Raw genomic sequence first — 16752 nt, forward strand, 5'->3', positions numbered from 1 at the left:
ACAGGAGAGTAACATGATAACACGGCTTTGAAGATGTATAAAGTAGATAAAATTGATTGGAGGCTGTTGAAAGTGATCAAGGCTTGATATGATAAAAATGTGAAAATGTGGTGATAGAAAATCAGAAACATCTAGATCAAAATAGATTGATACGGGGAAGAAGAAAGAGGGATTTAAAAATGAGTCATTTATTCATTCAACAAATTATTTATAAAAACTGATCTCACAGGTTGAATGTAATAACATATATAAAGCTCCCAAAAGAGTACCTAATGTAGTAAACACACTTTTGTTGCCTGTGGTTTGCTAGACTTGAAGTTGCCTCCCCCTTTTAACTAGGTTTTATTTTGCTTTAGTTGCAATGAGGTAGGAATTTGAGGACACTAAAAGACTGAGACTGATTAAAGGTCACCATTTGTTCTCTTTCAAATGACCCAAGCAATATTTAGTTATTACCTACAGTGATTTCCACTCTCTGTCCAAATGGGTTGGACATGTTTGAAGATGGGAAACTTCCAGCTGGAATGGTCCTGGGCTCATAGCTGGCTCTGATAGTTCTAATGATCAAAGGCAGGGTAGAGTAGGCAGACTGCTGAGGGGTATCAAAGCCTGGAGCTGAGCCCTTGGAAGGAATTTCCAAATTTTTCCTACAGCAGTATTCTAACCCACTTCAAGTACTCCTCTTGGGGCAGAGATCACAAATTGTTGATGAAATATACTCTCTGCCCATGGTGAAATACCATTAGGACTCTCCATTGTGTTATTTGGGAATACAAAGCTCGTGTCTATGTAAACGCATGAGAGTCATAAATATCAGAAGAGCCAAGGAGGAGGATTCCTAAACAAAGGGACTTCCAGCAGAGAATTTGCATGTTATTTTATTTGCCCTCCATACATATATGTAGTTATTTTACCAGTAAGACTGGTGTCTTTGGTTAGTTCACCATTCGTAAGTCTAAACTATAATCTATCTGTTCTCAGATAAATTATAAAGGGCAATCAGAGAAAAAATATATGTTGTATTTGCTTTGTTAGGCAGAGGGTATGCCTGCCTAGGACCAGCTAGTCCCTTTGTTTTACTTGAATGTCTGTGCAATTTATGGACCTTTTAGTTGTGTGAACTGTATAGAGTTGATTGGGGCAGGGACGTGGGTAAGCAACCCAGCTTCCTCTGTTTGAGCCATAAGTAGGTGAGAAATAGTATAGTATAGTGTTTTTGAGAACCTGGACTCTGGCATCAGTCTGCCTGAGTTACTGTATGTATAGATGGAGATGGCTTTAGATATGGTCATAAAACCACCATTTTAGGTTGATCTCAGGTCTCCCCTGAGAGAAGGCCATTGTGATCCAGTTTTCTTTCCAGATTGGAGTCAAGTTTGTAGCATATTCCTGTGCTTGAGGTGAGGAACCTTTTTTTTCTCTTTTGGTCTTGTTCATAAACTGTGCTTAGAATTCTAGAACATTTATTAGGAAGTTCCTCATGCAATCCTGAATTGTTCACATGTTTTAGTAAGGTCTTTTAAATAGTAGCTATTATTAATTTAATCTTTTGCTTAAATTATACTGAAAATTATATTTTAACTTAAAAGGAAAACATTATTCACAGTGGGAGGAAAACTGAAGTTATAGGCTTACAATCCCTTTTTTTTTTCAGTTATTTTTGGCACATTCTCCCCAGAATATGTATCTCTTGGTGGGAATGCAGAGTCCATGTCTGGGATGGAGATAAAATTCTGCTTAACCATAGGCTAGAGAAACCAGTTGAGGCATGTGCCAACTCATATATCTGGAAGGACACAGGAGGTCTAGAAGAGAAGCAGGTAGGTAAAAACTTGAAAACATCTGGAGTGAATAAGAGATTAAGAATACTGGTAAAATAGAGGCTATTTCATAGTATATTTAGAAAATGGTTCTCTGTGCTTGAATTCCCTTAGCACAACTAATTAGACCACAGTGTGTGGAACTGTTTTATTTATTTATTTATTTATTTATGTATTGATTGATTGATTGATGTGTTGGGTCTTCGTTTCTGTGCGAGGGCTTTCTCTAGTTGCGGCAAGTGGGGGCCCCTCTTAATCGCGGCGCGCGGGCCTCTCACTATCGCGGCCTCTCTTGTTGCGGAGCACAGGCTCCAGACGCGCAGGCTCAGTAATTGTGGCTCACGGGCCCAGTTGGTCCGCGGCATGTGGGATCTTCCCAGACCAGGGCTCGAACCCGTGTCCCCTGCATTGGCAGGCAGATTCTCAACCACTGCGCCACCAGGGGAGCCCTGTGGAACTGTTTTAAAAGGATTCTGAAAGGTTAAAAAAAAAAAAAAAAAAAAAAAAAAAAAAATGTAGGTGTTTTACTCAATTTCAGAACATCAAATGATAAAAACAAAAGTCTCATAAGATCAATAGGATATAGAGGTTTAAGTAGTTGGTACTTTTAGAGGTTAAATCTCTACCTTTTTCAAATAATCTATGACTTTTCATATTTTTCTCACTCAACCTATGTCTGTCTGTCCTATGTCCCTTTAAATATTGTTGTTTCTGGTTTTGTACTCTTGAGAGAAAAAAAACCCAAACTTATATGTACATTTCAACTGCACTGCTACTTTATAAAATCTGAATTATCAGTACGGCTTTAGAAAAACCTTTGTTGGAATTGCCTGGCATGTTCAAGGACCAGCAAATAAACTAGTAGAGCTAAGAGAGAATTGTAGGAGAAGAATTGGAAACAAAAAGTAAACATCACTCTTGAGGAATTTTGCTGTAAGTGGGGAGCAAAGAACTGGGATAGAGACTGAGTGTTAAGTAAGATCATGAGAAAGTATGTGTGTGTGAGAGGTGAGGAATTGTGGCATGTTTATAGTCTAATGGGACTGACTTAGTAGAGAGAGAAAATGATGATGTAGCAGACGGGGAGAGAACTGCTTGTGAAATATCCTCAGGTAGGTACCAGCAGATTGGATCTAGTGCATTTATGGAAAAGTAAGCCATTGACTAGAGCTCAGGAAGTTCATCTGTAGTAACAATGAAATGCAGGAAATATGGGATTGGAGGGTAATTAATTTGATGATTTGATGATCCTTTTTTATTTATCATTTTTGGAAAGAAAGGTCTCATTAAAAGCTTTAATTATCCTTCAAGCATAGTAGTAGAAAGGGAATAAAATTGTAGGGAGATAAATCTGAGTTCAAATTCTAGCTCTGCAGTTTCCTAGCTGACACCTGACAGAACTTGGTTAACAATGTCCCTGTATTATTTAGGAGTGCAAAAAAGAAATAGAATTCACTCCAAGGTGGTTCAAATAAAAAGATTTTAATGAAGAATCTACTTTGAGAGAATGAGCGCGGTTAAGATGATGGACAAGGGGTGGTTAGGCAACAAGAGACTAGTAACTATGGAAAGCTGTTACCTCACCTGAGGCTGATGGAACAAGGGTGGAAATGGTGTGTTCAGAGTCACAGCTGAAGTTATGAAGGGAAGACCATCTGGTTAAGACCTGTAGTCATGGAGGCAGCAGAGAAGAAATAATCACCTCTCTCTCCTCCCAAACTCCGGTTTCCTGCTGTCATCTCCCAGCCTAAGTGGAAACCAGCTGCATGGGAGCTCGGGAGGTGCAGTGTAGGGCCCAGCCTCCCCAGGGTGGGGAGGAGGGCAAAGAAGGGATCTGGGAGGCAAATACAGAATAATTAGTATAATCGCTAAGCCTCAACTTCCCCATATGTAAATGAGGTTACTTGCAAAATCGTTGTGATTTTACATGGCTGCCAAGCACCTGCCGTATTGCTAGCACATAGTAGTGTTGATAATAACAGTAGTAAATGACAATAATTATAAGATGGTATAGAATAATGATTAAGAATCCTTAAAGTTTTGGAATGAGACAGATCTGAATTTAATTTCTGTCTCTGCCACTTACTAATCATGTGACTCTGGGCAGGTTACTTCACCTTTTTAGTCTCTGTTGTGTCAATTGTAAAATGAGGAAATAAGGCTTACCACAAAGAATTCTAGTAAAGATTAAAGAAGACATTAGGTATTAGGCATCTAACATAGTGCTGGGGCATAGCTTACAGTCTAAGTCACCACGACTGTAATCAGATATTTTGATTGATTAGTAAGAATAGTAAATGAGATTAGTTTCCAACCCCCCTCCCCTCACACACACCTTTTTTTCCCTGCTTGTCAGTTTTTCTGACTGGGGCCCTTATTTGTCAAGGTTTCTATCTTAGAAAGTTAGAAAGTACAGTTTTAGTTTAGCTTTTTGGCGGTCCATTTATTTTATGTTTTTGGTTTATGTTCAATAAACACAGAATTAAATGGGCCTAAGTTGGAAGGCATAGAAATAGAAAAAGTTGGAGATACTGAAATTCAGTCAATTTCATTAGCCTAGACTTATACATGAAGCTCAAGCAAAATGTCAACAAGAAACATGAGAATAAAGGATGTTGTAACATTAATTCACAGCTGTACCATAATAGACAATCTTTCAAATTTCACATAAATATCACAGTTCTGTGAGCTTGACTTGAGGACACATATATACTTTTCTTTTTGGCTACATAGGGAACAATGAAATAAAACCTCATTGACGTAATTGAACCTGATAACATCTCCTGGTTGTGCTGCTGCTGTTTCTCTGTGGTGCTGGTGGTTTTGTAGAGCTCTGTAAAGCATGTTGGACTTATAAACATATTCAAATAGAAACTTTTATCAGGATTCAACTTCTTAATCACAAAGAAAAGCTGAATTTATATAAAGGCACAGTCTTGGGTTTACTTTATCAAATCAACTAAAAGAATTTTTTAAATAGTATGCACCTCATATGTTACTTAACTTATGAGAAAATGCTGTTTTAAAAATTATTTTTGAACAGATAACTATAGTGTGTGAAAATATGTACTAATTTCTGATACTGTACTATATTTGAGTTTAGATGGAAACAGACAAATGTAATATTGGAAGCTCCTAAAAACAGCAATTAAAATTTCATACTTTCATTAAATGATGTCTTATAGTATAATAGAACCATGTTTTGAGAACATACCATAGCCACTAAAACTTCCTTTTTTTACTCAAAATTTAGCAGTATTTGAATTATTTATTCTTATATTTAAATTATTTATAGGATCTACTTTGGTATTGAGATTGAAGTTTAGATGCCTAAGGTTTTGCTGACTTGGGAACAGTTTATATACAGAGAATATACTGTCTACTTGGAAGTAAAATTTTAAAAGAGCTACATATTATATATTATATAGGAGGAATGAATGCTTCTACCAATGTTTCTTAAACTTTTAATATCCATGCACCATCCACTATGTATTCAGTATGTGTGGCAGGCACCTACCAATATTAGATAAATGTAGAAAAATGATTCATAATTTTTAAAAACTAAAATAAGTACATTATCAGTGAACATTGTTTGCAATAGTAAAGGTGTTTCTGTTTCAGCTCACTGATGAGTAAATAGGTTGTGCATTGTAGATTCAGCACATATATCCAACCAGATTCTTTTCTCTATTTCTCTTAAATTAGAAAAATTCAAGCAAAATTATAATTTACAGTGGAAAGCAGCAAGTGGTTTTTTTGGTTGTTGTTTCTGAATACTCAAATTCAACATGGACTCTCGAATCATAAAGAGATTTCTCACTGAAGATTACTTTCGAGGCTGTGTCACTTGCTAAGTTAATGGTCATTGTCATGCTTAAAAACTTGAGAAATAGAAGTTCTTTGCATTTTATTGACTACTTCTATTTGCTATTTATAGTTTTTATTTGCACTTCATTCTCCCACAGCACACTGAAAAGATGTACTTTCTGTGGCCAAAAATTGAGTGCATTTACACTTATGCTATTCCTTTAACACTGAATCGTGCCCAGCATATGTGTTTTAACCACCAGCTGTTTTCTGTGAATAAAGCAGTGGTAGATCTGCAGTTAAGAGATAGTCTAGGGACTTCCCTGGTGGCACAGTGGTTAAGAATCTGCCTGCTAATGCGGGGGACACGGGTTCGAGCCCTGGCCCGGGAGGATCCCACATGCTGCGGAGCAGCTAAGCCCCTGCTCCACAACTGCTGAGCAACCCCCGCTCCCCACAACTAGAGAAGAGCCCGTGCACAGCAGCGAAGACCCAATGCAGCCAAAAATAAATAAATAAAAATAAATTTATTTAAAAAGAAGATATTCTAATTGTTTAGCGAGGCTCTTCCTTGCTGTACAGATTCTCTCAGAACTGATTCCAGCACATGTTTTCAAGTCTCTATCATAGTTTACAAAATAATCACTAAATAGGAAAAAAAAATCATATTTTGTAGTATGGGTTTTTCAGTGATAAACACATAAAAAAGTTGGCTGCCATCTTTTGCTGTGTGTATTGCACATAAACCAAGAGCTGATTTGGATTCATCACATGAGTGCATTTACCTACCAGTAAAGTAAAATATCTGCTGTGTACAAATATGACAGTAATTACTCTTTTACCTTATATGCCTTTTCAGTTCTGTGATGTCCCAAGGTGTCCCATAGTAAATACATTTTGGAAATTTTTTGGTCCGTTCTCTCTTCCAGCATAATGTTTATCATCTGTGTGGCTAGTTTTACAAGTCTCTCGGCAACAGTTTATCTTTTTTATATGCTTTTCCTATGAGGAGCACAGAATCTGAATGGTGCCTCTAGTTTATGTCACTTCTGTTTTAGGAACAAAAATCTTCAGTTTCATATAAGAAAGCATTATGTTATTGTTCTAGAAAAGTTCTACTGGTTTACCAAAAAATCTTCACATTTTGTTTGAATGTCATAAAAGTTTCAAAGTGGACAACATTCAGAAGAATATAAGGTGAATGAATTGCGAGTCTAAAAAAAAATCCAGTTTTTAGATAGTCACTGCTGTATGACTTAGTAATATTTTTTTTATGGGTCTGTGTGGTATTATTCACACCCACAGATTTGTAGTCAGATTGCATTAGAGTCTTGTTCTTGATTCAGGCTTAGCATTTATTCTGAGTTTTGTTACTATTTTTATTAGTACCTTAAGCTTTAGGAAACCAATTTTGAGCCATTTATTTTTTGGATTGGAGATATAATGTAACAATGCAAAAAATGCAAATTCAATAGATATAAACAATAATATTCAAATGACACGAAAATACTTTACCTAGGATGATTTGTAGTCATGCAGAATAATGCAGGCCTTAGGGCACCTGCCTTGCTTTTCAATATGTATGGTTGGGAATTCCCTGGTGGTCCCATGGTTAGGATTCTGCGCTTCCACTGCAGGGAGCATGGGTTCGATCTCTGGTCAGGGAACTAAGATGCAACAAGCCGCTTGGCCAAAAGTTTTTAAAAAAAATAAAAGATAAAAACAAAATATAATGGTTAAGATGATGATATTTCTGTGGAAATCAGAATTAATCTTGCAGTTCACAATGTTGAAATACATGTAAACTAAATTGGTTCTTCCCCCCCCCAAATATTCCAGACCCCTGAGGAACAACTAGTGATTCACAGATTTGATTAATAATGGCTAATACTCTATTACTGTTTCTTAGTTTAAAATTTTATCTATGTGCTAATATTATAGAGGTATTGAGCAATATTTTCATTAAGGATTTTGCTGCTTCGGAAATCGCACACTCTACCCTTTATCATTAGTTCTACTGTCCGGGATCATTCCTATCAAGTAGAAACAAGCTCTAGAACCTACCATTTTAACAACAAAAGTATTATTCCCACATTCTTTTCTGTCTATTGCTCCATTTCATTCTTGCCATGTATAGCACAATTCCTCAAGAGTTTACTCTAGTCACTGTCTCTACTTCTTTACCAGTTTAGACACTAAGGACAAAAAACACTATCGACCCAAAATTATATTTGAACATTACCAGTAAATTTGAAGTTCCCTGTATGCCACTCCCAGATCCAGTTTTCTTCTCCCTTAGAGATGACAACCATCCTGAATTTCTTCATAGTTTCCTGTATGTTTATATTTCTAAAAAGTATATTTCAATGAATATTTTATTTTATATTGCATGTAATTATACTGTATGTATCCTCCTGTGACTTTTCTCATTCAACATTATGTTTTTAAGATTCATTCATATAGGTTGTAGCTATCCTTCATTCATTTTCACTATTGTATTCCACTGCATGAATGTACCAAAATTTCCCCATTCTGTTATTGATGGACATTTGGGTCATTTTTAGTTTTCTTGCTGCCCCAAACAGTGCAGCTCTGTGCATCCATGTTGTCTCCTGGCATCAAACTATATAGAAAAGGATCAAGCTTTGGGGTTTTTGCCCCAATCTGCTTTTGTAAAATATACTAAAATCAACTCAAAATTGATATAAAAATTTCTAAACATTTACTCTTCATTTCTGTACTTTCTTATTGTGGACCACACCTTGAATAACACTGCTGTAAGATGTACCTAACTGCAGCTGTATAATTCCTGGATCATACATCTTCTATTACTTATGCAGAAAATTTTGTTTTCTCAAAATCACTAATATTCTAGTTGTCCAATTTACACAGAAGGCAGTCTACCAGTGATTTGTGGCTTTCACTGTATCTCTTTTCAGTTCCTAATATGCAGGGGATTTGAGACTAAGACCTGCTGCTTTTTGGCAAATGTATTTTTGATCGCAGAGAAAGTGACTATAAATAAGGTTGATCTACTGCTTAAGAGTTTATTCAAAGCCAGAGTAGCAAGTGGGAGGCAAGGAAGACTCAGTGTTAAGAAACCCTCCTAATGAAAGTATGCTGGTGTTAGCAAGAAATCAACTTCTACTCAGACTAATGACTAGGAGAAATGAGGTGTAGGTATGTCACCGTTTGATGGTATCATTGTAGAAGAAATGTGGAGGTATGGATTGGATGATAGTATGTTAGGCAAGTATGCAGACTGAGACGCAAATCTCATAGGTAGTCTTTAGTGATCCATCCTGTGGTTCTGTTTTCACTCCTGTTCATTCTGTACTTTTTAAAGTGAACTTAAGAAAACATCAGATTTACAAATGTCATGATGATGGGAAGAATGGTGAATAGGCTAGTCGACATTCCACTCTCCAAAGAAACTTGGACAGGCTGAAGTCAGGACTGAAGTAAAGTACTGCAGTTGGGACTAAAAAGCCAGTTGTGTAAGAATAGCATGCAGAAAATGGAGCGTGTATATCAAGTATAAAAGAAATTTAGGGATTTTAGGTTATTCTAATCTTAATGTGAATGTTCTTAAGAAGTTATTAATGTCTTAAACTGCATTAATTAATATCTCTAGAATCTAGAGTTTATGCTGGTTAAATCACAACCTGAAATAATTATATGAGGACCACACTTAGGGCCATATAAAATAATGTGTAAATTTGATGCGTCTACTAATGTATATTATGTACTTTGCATGTAGCTGTACCATAGCCATTTTGCAGGTACTGGTCCATGAATTTTGTAAGTGGTCTGGATTTTCTTTGGGAAGAGATAGGTTTCTCTTTACTGGCAAGAGGTGACCTTCTGCAAGGATGGTGATAATGACAATTGACGATTTTTAAAAGGGGTCAGCAAGCTATAGCCCACTGACCAAATCCTGCCAGGAACATGTTTTTGTATGGCCACTGAGCTAAGAATGTTTTTTTGTTTTGTTTTGTTTTGCATGTTAAAGTGTTGTAAAACAAAAACAAAAACCAAAGAATATGCCATGGAGACCTTACGTGGCTTGCAAAGCCTAAAATATTTACTATTTGTACCTTTACAGAAAAAAAATCTGCCAACTCCTATTTAAATATCAGACCAATGAAAGAGTAGATAACATTTTATGATCTTTTGCAATCAGGATCCTTACGACCAAGGACAAGAAACAACACAAATATTTCAGTACATAGAAATTGTGATTGTGTTACAAATTGTGTAACTAGGCTTATGTTCAATACTAGGGTTCAAAGCCATGTAGAAAATCACAATTATAATCAATTATTTAGGCAAAAGGAGGAGACCTATTTATTACTTAAGTAAAGCTTAAAAGAAATTTAGGATTAATTGTAGGTAGCAGTTATAGCTTGCCAAATTTAAGCTAATTTTATCTCCTAGAGCAGTGACTATTAGATGGGGAAGTAGCCACACGGCCTGCTAGGAAGAGAAGTGCAGGAAAAAACTAGTCTGGTACTAAGAAGTTACCATTGAGAATCTATAAAGGAGAAAAACAGGATCAAAAGGGTTGTGTGTAGCTTTTTATAAATCCATTCCTTTATGCTTAATCTAAACCAAGGGCAAGCTTTTTAAAGTGCTTTTTGACAGAAGTGCCTTATTGGTAAGGAAATAGCACCACCTACTGACACTGGTTTAAAATGACAAATTATGAGCCTTTGGAGAGGGTAGGGAGGGGGAAGAATGGTGATTTGTCATTTTTCTTGTATTTTTAGTGAATGGACGTGCTTCTGGATTTATATTTTCAGTTCTGTGGTAATAGATATTTTGAATCTATATTTTGAATATAGATTAGTTTAGTGACTTTATCCTGACTCTTCTTTTGATTTCTCAATCACAGATTGTGTAATTAATAAAATATTCCATCTAGAGATAATTTTTATTCTAATCTTCCCAATTCCTCTCCCAAACTTTAAGCTATTTTAGGTATCTGTAATTGAATATGCTCCATTTTGTCTTTGCATATATTTATTTATTTATGGTTTGTAACTAAGTGAATTCTTTTTTTTTTTTTTTCCAGATGATTCTTTGGGATTGGGACTTAAAGCAGTGGTATAAACCTCACTATCAGGTAAATATAAGTGATATCACTAATAATATTTGTAATCAAATTTTTGACATAGAAATCTTCTGAATATAACTTTAATTTATATGCTGTAAGATTTTTCTTTAGCTGAACTAAAATAACCAGAACTTCATTTAGGTAGTTTTTAAAAAATATATTTTAATTGTAAGGGAAAAGAAAATATGAAACCAAACTTATATAAATAGTTATTTTTAAAATGTTGCTAATATAATCTGGGCTCATCTATATTAAATATGAGGCTCTTTTCCCCCCAGTTCACTCCACCTAGAGTTATTGGTAAATGTACAGAAAATTGCACAGCTCAATGAATTTTCAAAAATTAAACATCCCGTATAACTAGTACCCATAACAAGAAATAGAACATTACCAGCATCCCACAAGCCTCACTTGTGTGCCATTCTAGTCATTACCTGTGTTTCCAAAGAAAATCCCTATCCAGACTTCTAGCATTAGTTTTCTTTATTTATGAACTTTATATATATGGAATCATACAAAATGTACTTTTTAAAGATTTTTTGATCACTTTATGTTGTTATCAGTAGAATTAAAAATAGAAGTATAGGAGAAAAAAGGAAAATCATTCAAACATCAAACAATAACTATGTTAACTTTGTTAACTTTTGATATATATGTTTATAGATCTTTTCCTAGTTTTCCATTGTATTGAAACGTATGGTTTATATAATTCTAGTCTACAAAGATTGTAATATTATGTTTCATATGCTGTTTTGAAACCTGATATTTTTCACACTAATAGATAAACATTAATAAAAATCAAATCTTTGTCGTTTGTATTTACAGACATAATACTTCTATTGTCCCAACATAAAATTTTGAAAAATGAACACCCCTTTGAGTGGTTGATTCTTATTTTTAAACTTTAAATGGAATAGCCACAACAGCCCATTAAGAAAAAAATATTCTCTGGTGTAACTGTTACAGTCAGATGATGTGAGAAAGACCACATCTGACCTAAAAGGGGCTGGGGTTTCTTGACCTAAATAGTGGCCTTTTTCATCAGTCATATTCACCAAGATCCTCAGTTTCCAATTAAAAGAGTATCTAAATTACTGGTAAAATCTAAAGATAAGTAAGCAGTAATGGTTGAGAGCATGGGCTTGTGGTCACACAGACTTTTATTTCTTTTATTTCTCTCTTCTCCTACCCCTCTTTCTCTCCCTAATAATCCTTTTTTTAAAATCAAAGTATAGGGAATTTCCTGGTGGTCCAGTGGTTAGGACTTAGCACTTTCACTGCCATGGGCCTGGGTTTGATCCCTGGTCAGGGAACTAAGATCCTGGAAGCTGCGCTGAATGGCCAAAAAAAAAAAAAAAAAATTGAAGTGTAACGCTCATATATAAAAGTGTACAAGTCATAACTGTATAATTTGATGAATTTTCTCCGAGTGAATATATACATGTGACCATTTTTCAGATGAAGAATTCAGCAGCCCAAAAGACCCCTATGCTCCCCGCCTAGTCATCAACTTCTCCCAAGCGTCCTTTCAATCCTGATTTCGGTCATCACAACTTAGTTTTTCTTGTCTTTTTCTGAATTGTATATAAATGGAATTACTCATATGTATTTTCTGTCTTGCTTCTTTCAAAATTTATCTGTGAGATTAATTCATGTTATTATACATAGTAGTAATTCATCCATTCTCATTCTATTTAGTGTTTCATTGAACGAATATACAGTTAATTGATCCATTCTATAGCAGATTGACATTTGTTTTATTTTTCAGTTTTTTGTCTATTGCAAGTTATGCTGCTGAAACATTGTTGATGTCTTTTGTTGGATATATACATTAGAGTGCATTGCTGGGTCATAGGGTATACATGTGTATGTTCAGTTTTAGTAGGAAGCACCAGATAATTTTCCAAAGAGTTTGTATCACTTTTACCCAACCATCAGCAGTATATGGATGTTTCAGTTGCTCTGCATCTTTGCCAACACTTGGTAGTGTCTGTTTTAAATCATTCTGGTAGCTGTTGAAGAGTATCCATTGTGGTTTTAGTATTTGTATTTCATTGATGGCTCATCAAGCTGAGAATCTTTTTATGTTAATTTGCTACTCAGATATCCTCTGGTAAAGATCTTTTCCCCATTTTTTCTACTGATTATCTACCTTTTACTTAGTGATCAGTAGGAGTTCTTTATGTATTTTGGACATGAATATATATATTCATAAAAAAATCTTCTCCCTGTCTTGGCTTATCATGGTGTCTTATTAAAAGTACTCCATCAATCACTTCCTTTTATGCCAACTTATCAATCATTTCCTTTTTGTCTAGTGATTTTTGTGTGTGTGTCCTATTTAAGAACACTTTGTCTACCTCCTGGGTTGTGTCTACCCTCTGAGTTGTGTCTACCCTCTTCTGTTACCTCCTAGCAGTTTTATGGTTTTACTTCTCATCTTTAGATCTGTAATGCATCTAGAATTGATTTTTCTATATGGTGTGATTTATAGATCAAGACACATTTTTTTCCCATATGGTTATCCAATTGACCCAGTTCCAGTTGTTGAACAAAATACACATTCTTTCTTCTTTGCACTGTATCTTTGTCATATATCAAGTGACCATATGTAGATTTGTTTCAGGACTTTCTCTTCTGGTCTGTTTGTCAATTTGTCTCTCCTGAAACACTGATACCACACTCATTACTTTAATTACTGTAACTTTATAATAAGTCTTGATATCTGATAGTAAGTTCTCCAGCTTTGTTCTTCTTCAAAGTTATCTTGACTATTCTTTAATAAACCTGAAAATTTCCACACACAAAAATAATACTGCTAGGATTTTGATTGAGACTATATTGACTCTATAAATCAGTATGAGAAGAATTTACATCTCATAATACTGAGGCTTTCAATCCATGAAAATGGTATATTCCTTCACTGATCTGTGTCATCTTTATCTTAATAATGTTTTTAGTGTAGGGGTCATGCATATTTTGTTAGATTTATTCCTAGATATTTAATTTTTAAAATTGCAAAACATATTGTAAAAGGTGTCAATTTTTAGAAGTTCCATGTTTTTAATAGTTTGTGCTGCCTCATAGAAGTTCAGTTGATTTTTATATATTGATTCTTGTATCCAGTGTCCTTGCTAAATTTACTTATTAATTCTAATATCTTGTCTGAGGATTCTTTTAGAGTCCTTAGGGATATAATAACATCATCAATGAATAAGGGCAGGATTATTGATTTATTTCCAATCCTTTGCCATTTTTCTTGCATAACTGTATGGTTTAGGATCTTTAATGCAGTGTTGAATAGAAGTGGTACTAGTAGGCAGCCTTGTCCTGTTCATGAACTCAGGGAGAAAATATTCAATATGTTCACCACTAATGTTTTCTATAGATACCCTTTATCAGATTAAGAAAGTTCTATTCTAATCCCATTTTACTAAAAACTTTTTTCTTTTTTTTTTTAATGTCTGAAACATTTATATTAACATATTTCCATACATATTTCCATACAAATACAAATATAAGATTTTTAGAAATTTCATGTAATGTCTGAAACATTTATATTAACATATTTCCATACATATTTCCATACAAATACAAATATAATATTTTTAGAAATTTCATGTAATGTCTGAAACATTTATATTAACATATTTCCATACAAATAACCCAATGAAAGTTTAGTATTAGTTGTTTTGTTTGTTTTTTTATACTGCAGGTTCTTATTAGGCATCAATTTTATACACATCAGTGTATACATGTCAATCCCAATCGCCCAATTCAGCACAACACCATCCCCACCTCACCGCAGTTTTCCCCCCTTGGTGTCCATATGTCCATTCTCTACATCTGTGTCTCAACTTCTGCCCTGCAAACTGGCTCATCTGTACCATTTTTCTAGGTTCCACATACATGCATTAATATACGATATTTGTTTTTCTCTTTCTGACTTACTTCACTCTGTATGACAGTCTCTAGATCCATCCACGTCTCAACAAATGACCCAATTTCGTTCCTTCTTTTAAGTCATAAATGAGTGTAGAATTTTATCAGATGCTTTTTCTGCACCTATTGAGATGATCCCTGGATTTTCCCCCATTTATTCTATTGATGTGGTAAATTATATTGTTTTATTTTTGTGCCTGTGTTGAACCATCCCTGGAATCACAGAATAAAGCAAATTTGATCAAGAAGTATTTTCTTTTTAAAAATATGTATCAGGATATAGAAGATGAGAGTTCAGCCGCGGCAGCAGCAGCAGCAGGGAACTCTTTGGGCCAGAATTTTGCTTAATTCTTATCCTGATTGTGTTGCTTAAAAATATCTTTTTGAGTGGAATCAAGGTTGAAAGAGGGAGGCCATTGGAGGTGTTTGAAATAAGGAATCCTATGATAAAAGCGGTCAGTGTGAGGAGATTAACCAAGATGGCGAAGTAGAAGGACGTGCTCTCACTCCCTCTTGTGAGAACACCAGAATCACAACTAGCTGCTGGACAATCATCAACAGGAAGACACTGGACTTCCCCAGAAAAGATACTCCACATCCAAAGACAAAGGAGAAGCCACAATGAAACGGTAGGAGGGGCGCAATCAGAGTAAAATCAAATCCCATAACTGCTGGGTGGGTGACTCACAGACTGGCGAACACTTATACCACAGAAGTCCACCAACTGGAGTGAAGGTTCTGAGCCCCACGTCAGGCTTCCGAACCTGGGGTCCGGCAACGGGAGGAGGAATTCCTAGAGAATCAGACTTTGAAGCCTAGTGGGAATTGATTGCAGGACTTCGACAGGACTCGGGGAAGCAGAGACCCCACTCTTGGAGGGCGCACACAGAATAGTGTGTGCATCGGGACGCAGGGGAAGGAGCAGTGACCCTGGGGGAGACTGAACCAGACCTACCTGCTAGTGTTGGAAGGTCTCCTGCAGAGGCAGGGGCTGGCTCTGTTTCACCGTGGGGACAAGGACACTGGCAGCAGAAGTTCTGGGAAGTACTCCTTGGCGTGAGCCCTCCCAGAGTCTGCCATTAGCCTCACCAAAGAGCCCAGGTAGGCTCCAGTGTTGGGTTGCCTCAGGCAAAACAACCAACAGGGAGGGAACCCAGCCCCACCCATCAACAGTTAAGTGGATTAAAGTTTTACGAGCTCTGACCGCCACAGCAACAGTCAGCTCTACCCACCACCAGAGCCTCCCATCAAGCCTCTTAGATAGCCTCAACCACCAGAGGGCAGACAGCAGAAGCAAGAAAAACTACAATCCTGCAGTCTGTGGAACAAAAACCACATTTACAGAAAGATAGACAAGATGAAAAGGCAGAGGGCTATATACCAGATGAAGGAACAAGAAAATGCCCCAGAAAAACAACTAAATGAAGTGGAGATAGGCAACCTTCCAGAAAAAGAATTCAGAATAATGAAGTGAAGATGATCCAGGACCTCAGAAAAACAATGGAGGCAAAGATTGAGAAGATGCAAGAAATGATTAACAAAGACCTAGAAAAATTAAAGAACAAACAAACAGAGATGACCAATACAATAACTGAAATGAAAACTACACTAGAAGGAATCAATAGCAGAATAACTGAGGCAGAAGAATGGATAAGTGACCTGGAAGACAGAATGGTGGAATTTACTGCTGCAGAACAGAATAAAGAAAAAAGAATGAAAAGAAATGAAGACAGCCTAAGAGACCTCTGGGACAACATTAAACACAACAACATTCGCATCATAGGGGTCCCAGAAGGAGAAGAGAGAAAGGACCTGAGAAAATATTTGAAGAGATTATAGTCAAAAACTTCCCTAGCATGGGAAAGGAAATAGCCACCCAAGTCCAGGAAACGCAGCGAGTCCCATGCAGGATAAACCCAAGGAGAAACACGCCGAGACACATAGTAATATAATTGGCAAAAATTAAAGACAAAGAAAAATTATTGAAAGCAGCAAGGGAAAAGCGACAAATAACATACAAGGGAACTCCCGTAAGGTTAACAGCTGATTTCTCAGCAGGAACTCTAT

General features: G+C 35.9%; 1 protein-coding gene across 1 annotated transcript in view; it reads left to right on the forward strand.

Annotated features, from left to right (window-relative positions):
- PDE3B (phosphodiesterase 3B) overlaps positions 1–16752 on the forward strand; it is a 180756-nt gene that overhangs the window by 93360 nt on the left and 70644 nt on the right. The window contains exon 2 of the mRNA XM_082475998.1: positions 10702–10752. Coding sequence (XP_082332124.1) covers positions 10702–10752 — 51 coding nt within the window. The remainder of the gene's footprint in view (positions 1–10701; positions 10753–16752) is intronic.

This window comes from Balaenoptera physalus, assembly GCF_965194825.1.
Source record: "Balaenoptera physalus genome assembly, chromosome: 10".
NCBI lineage: Eukaryota > Metazoa > Chordata > Mammalia > Artiodactyla > Balaenopteridae > Balaenoptera > Balaenoptera physalus.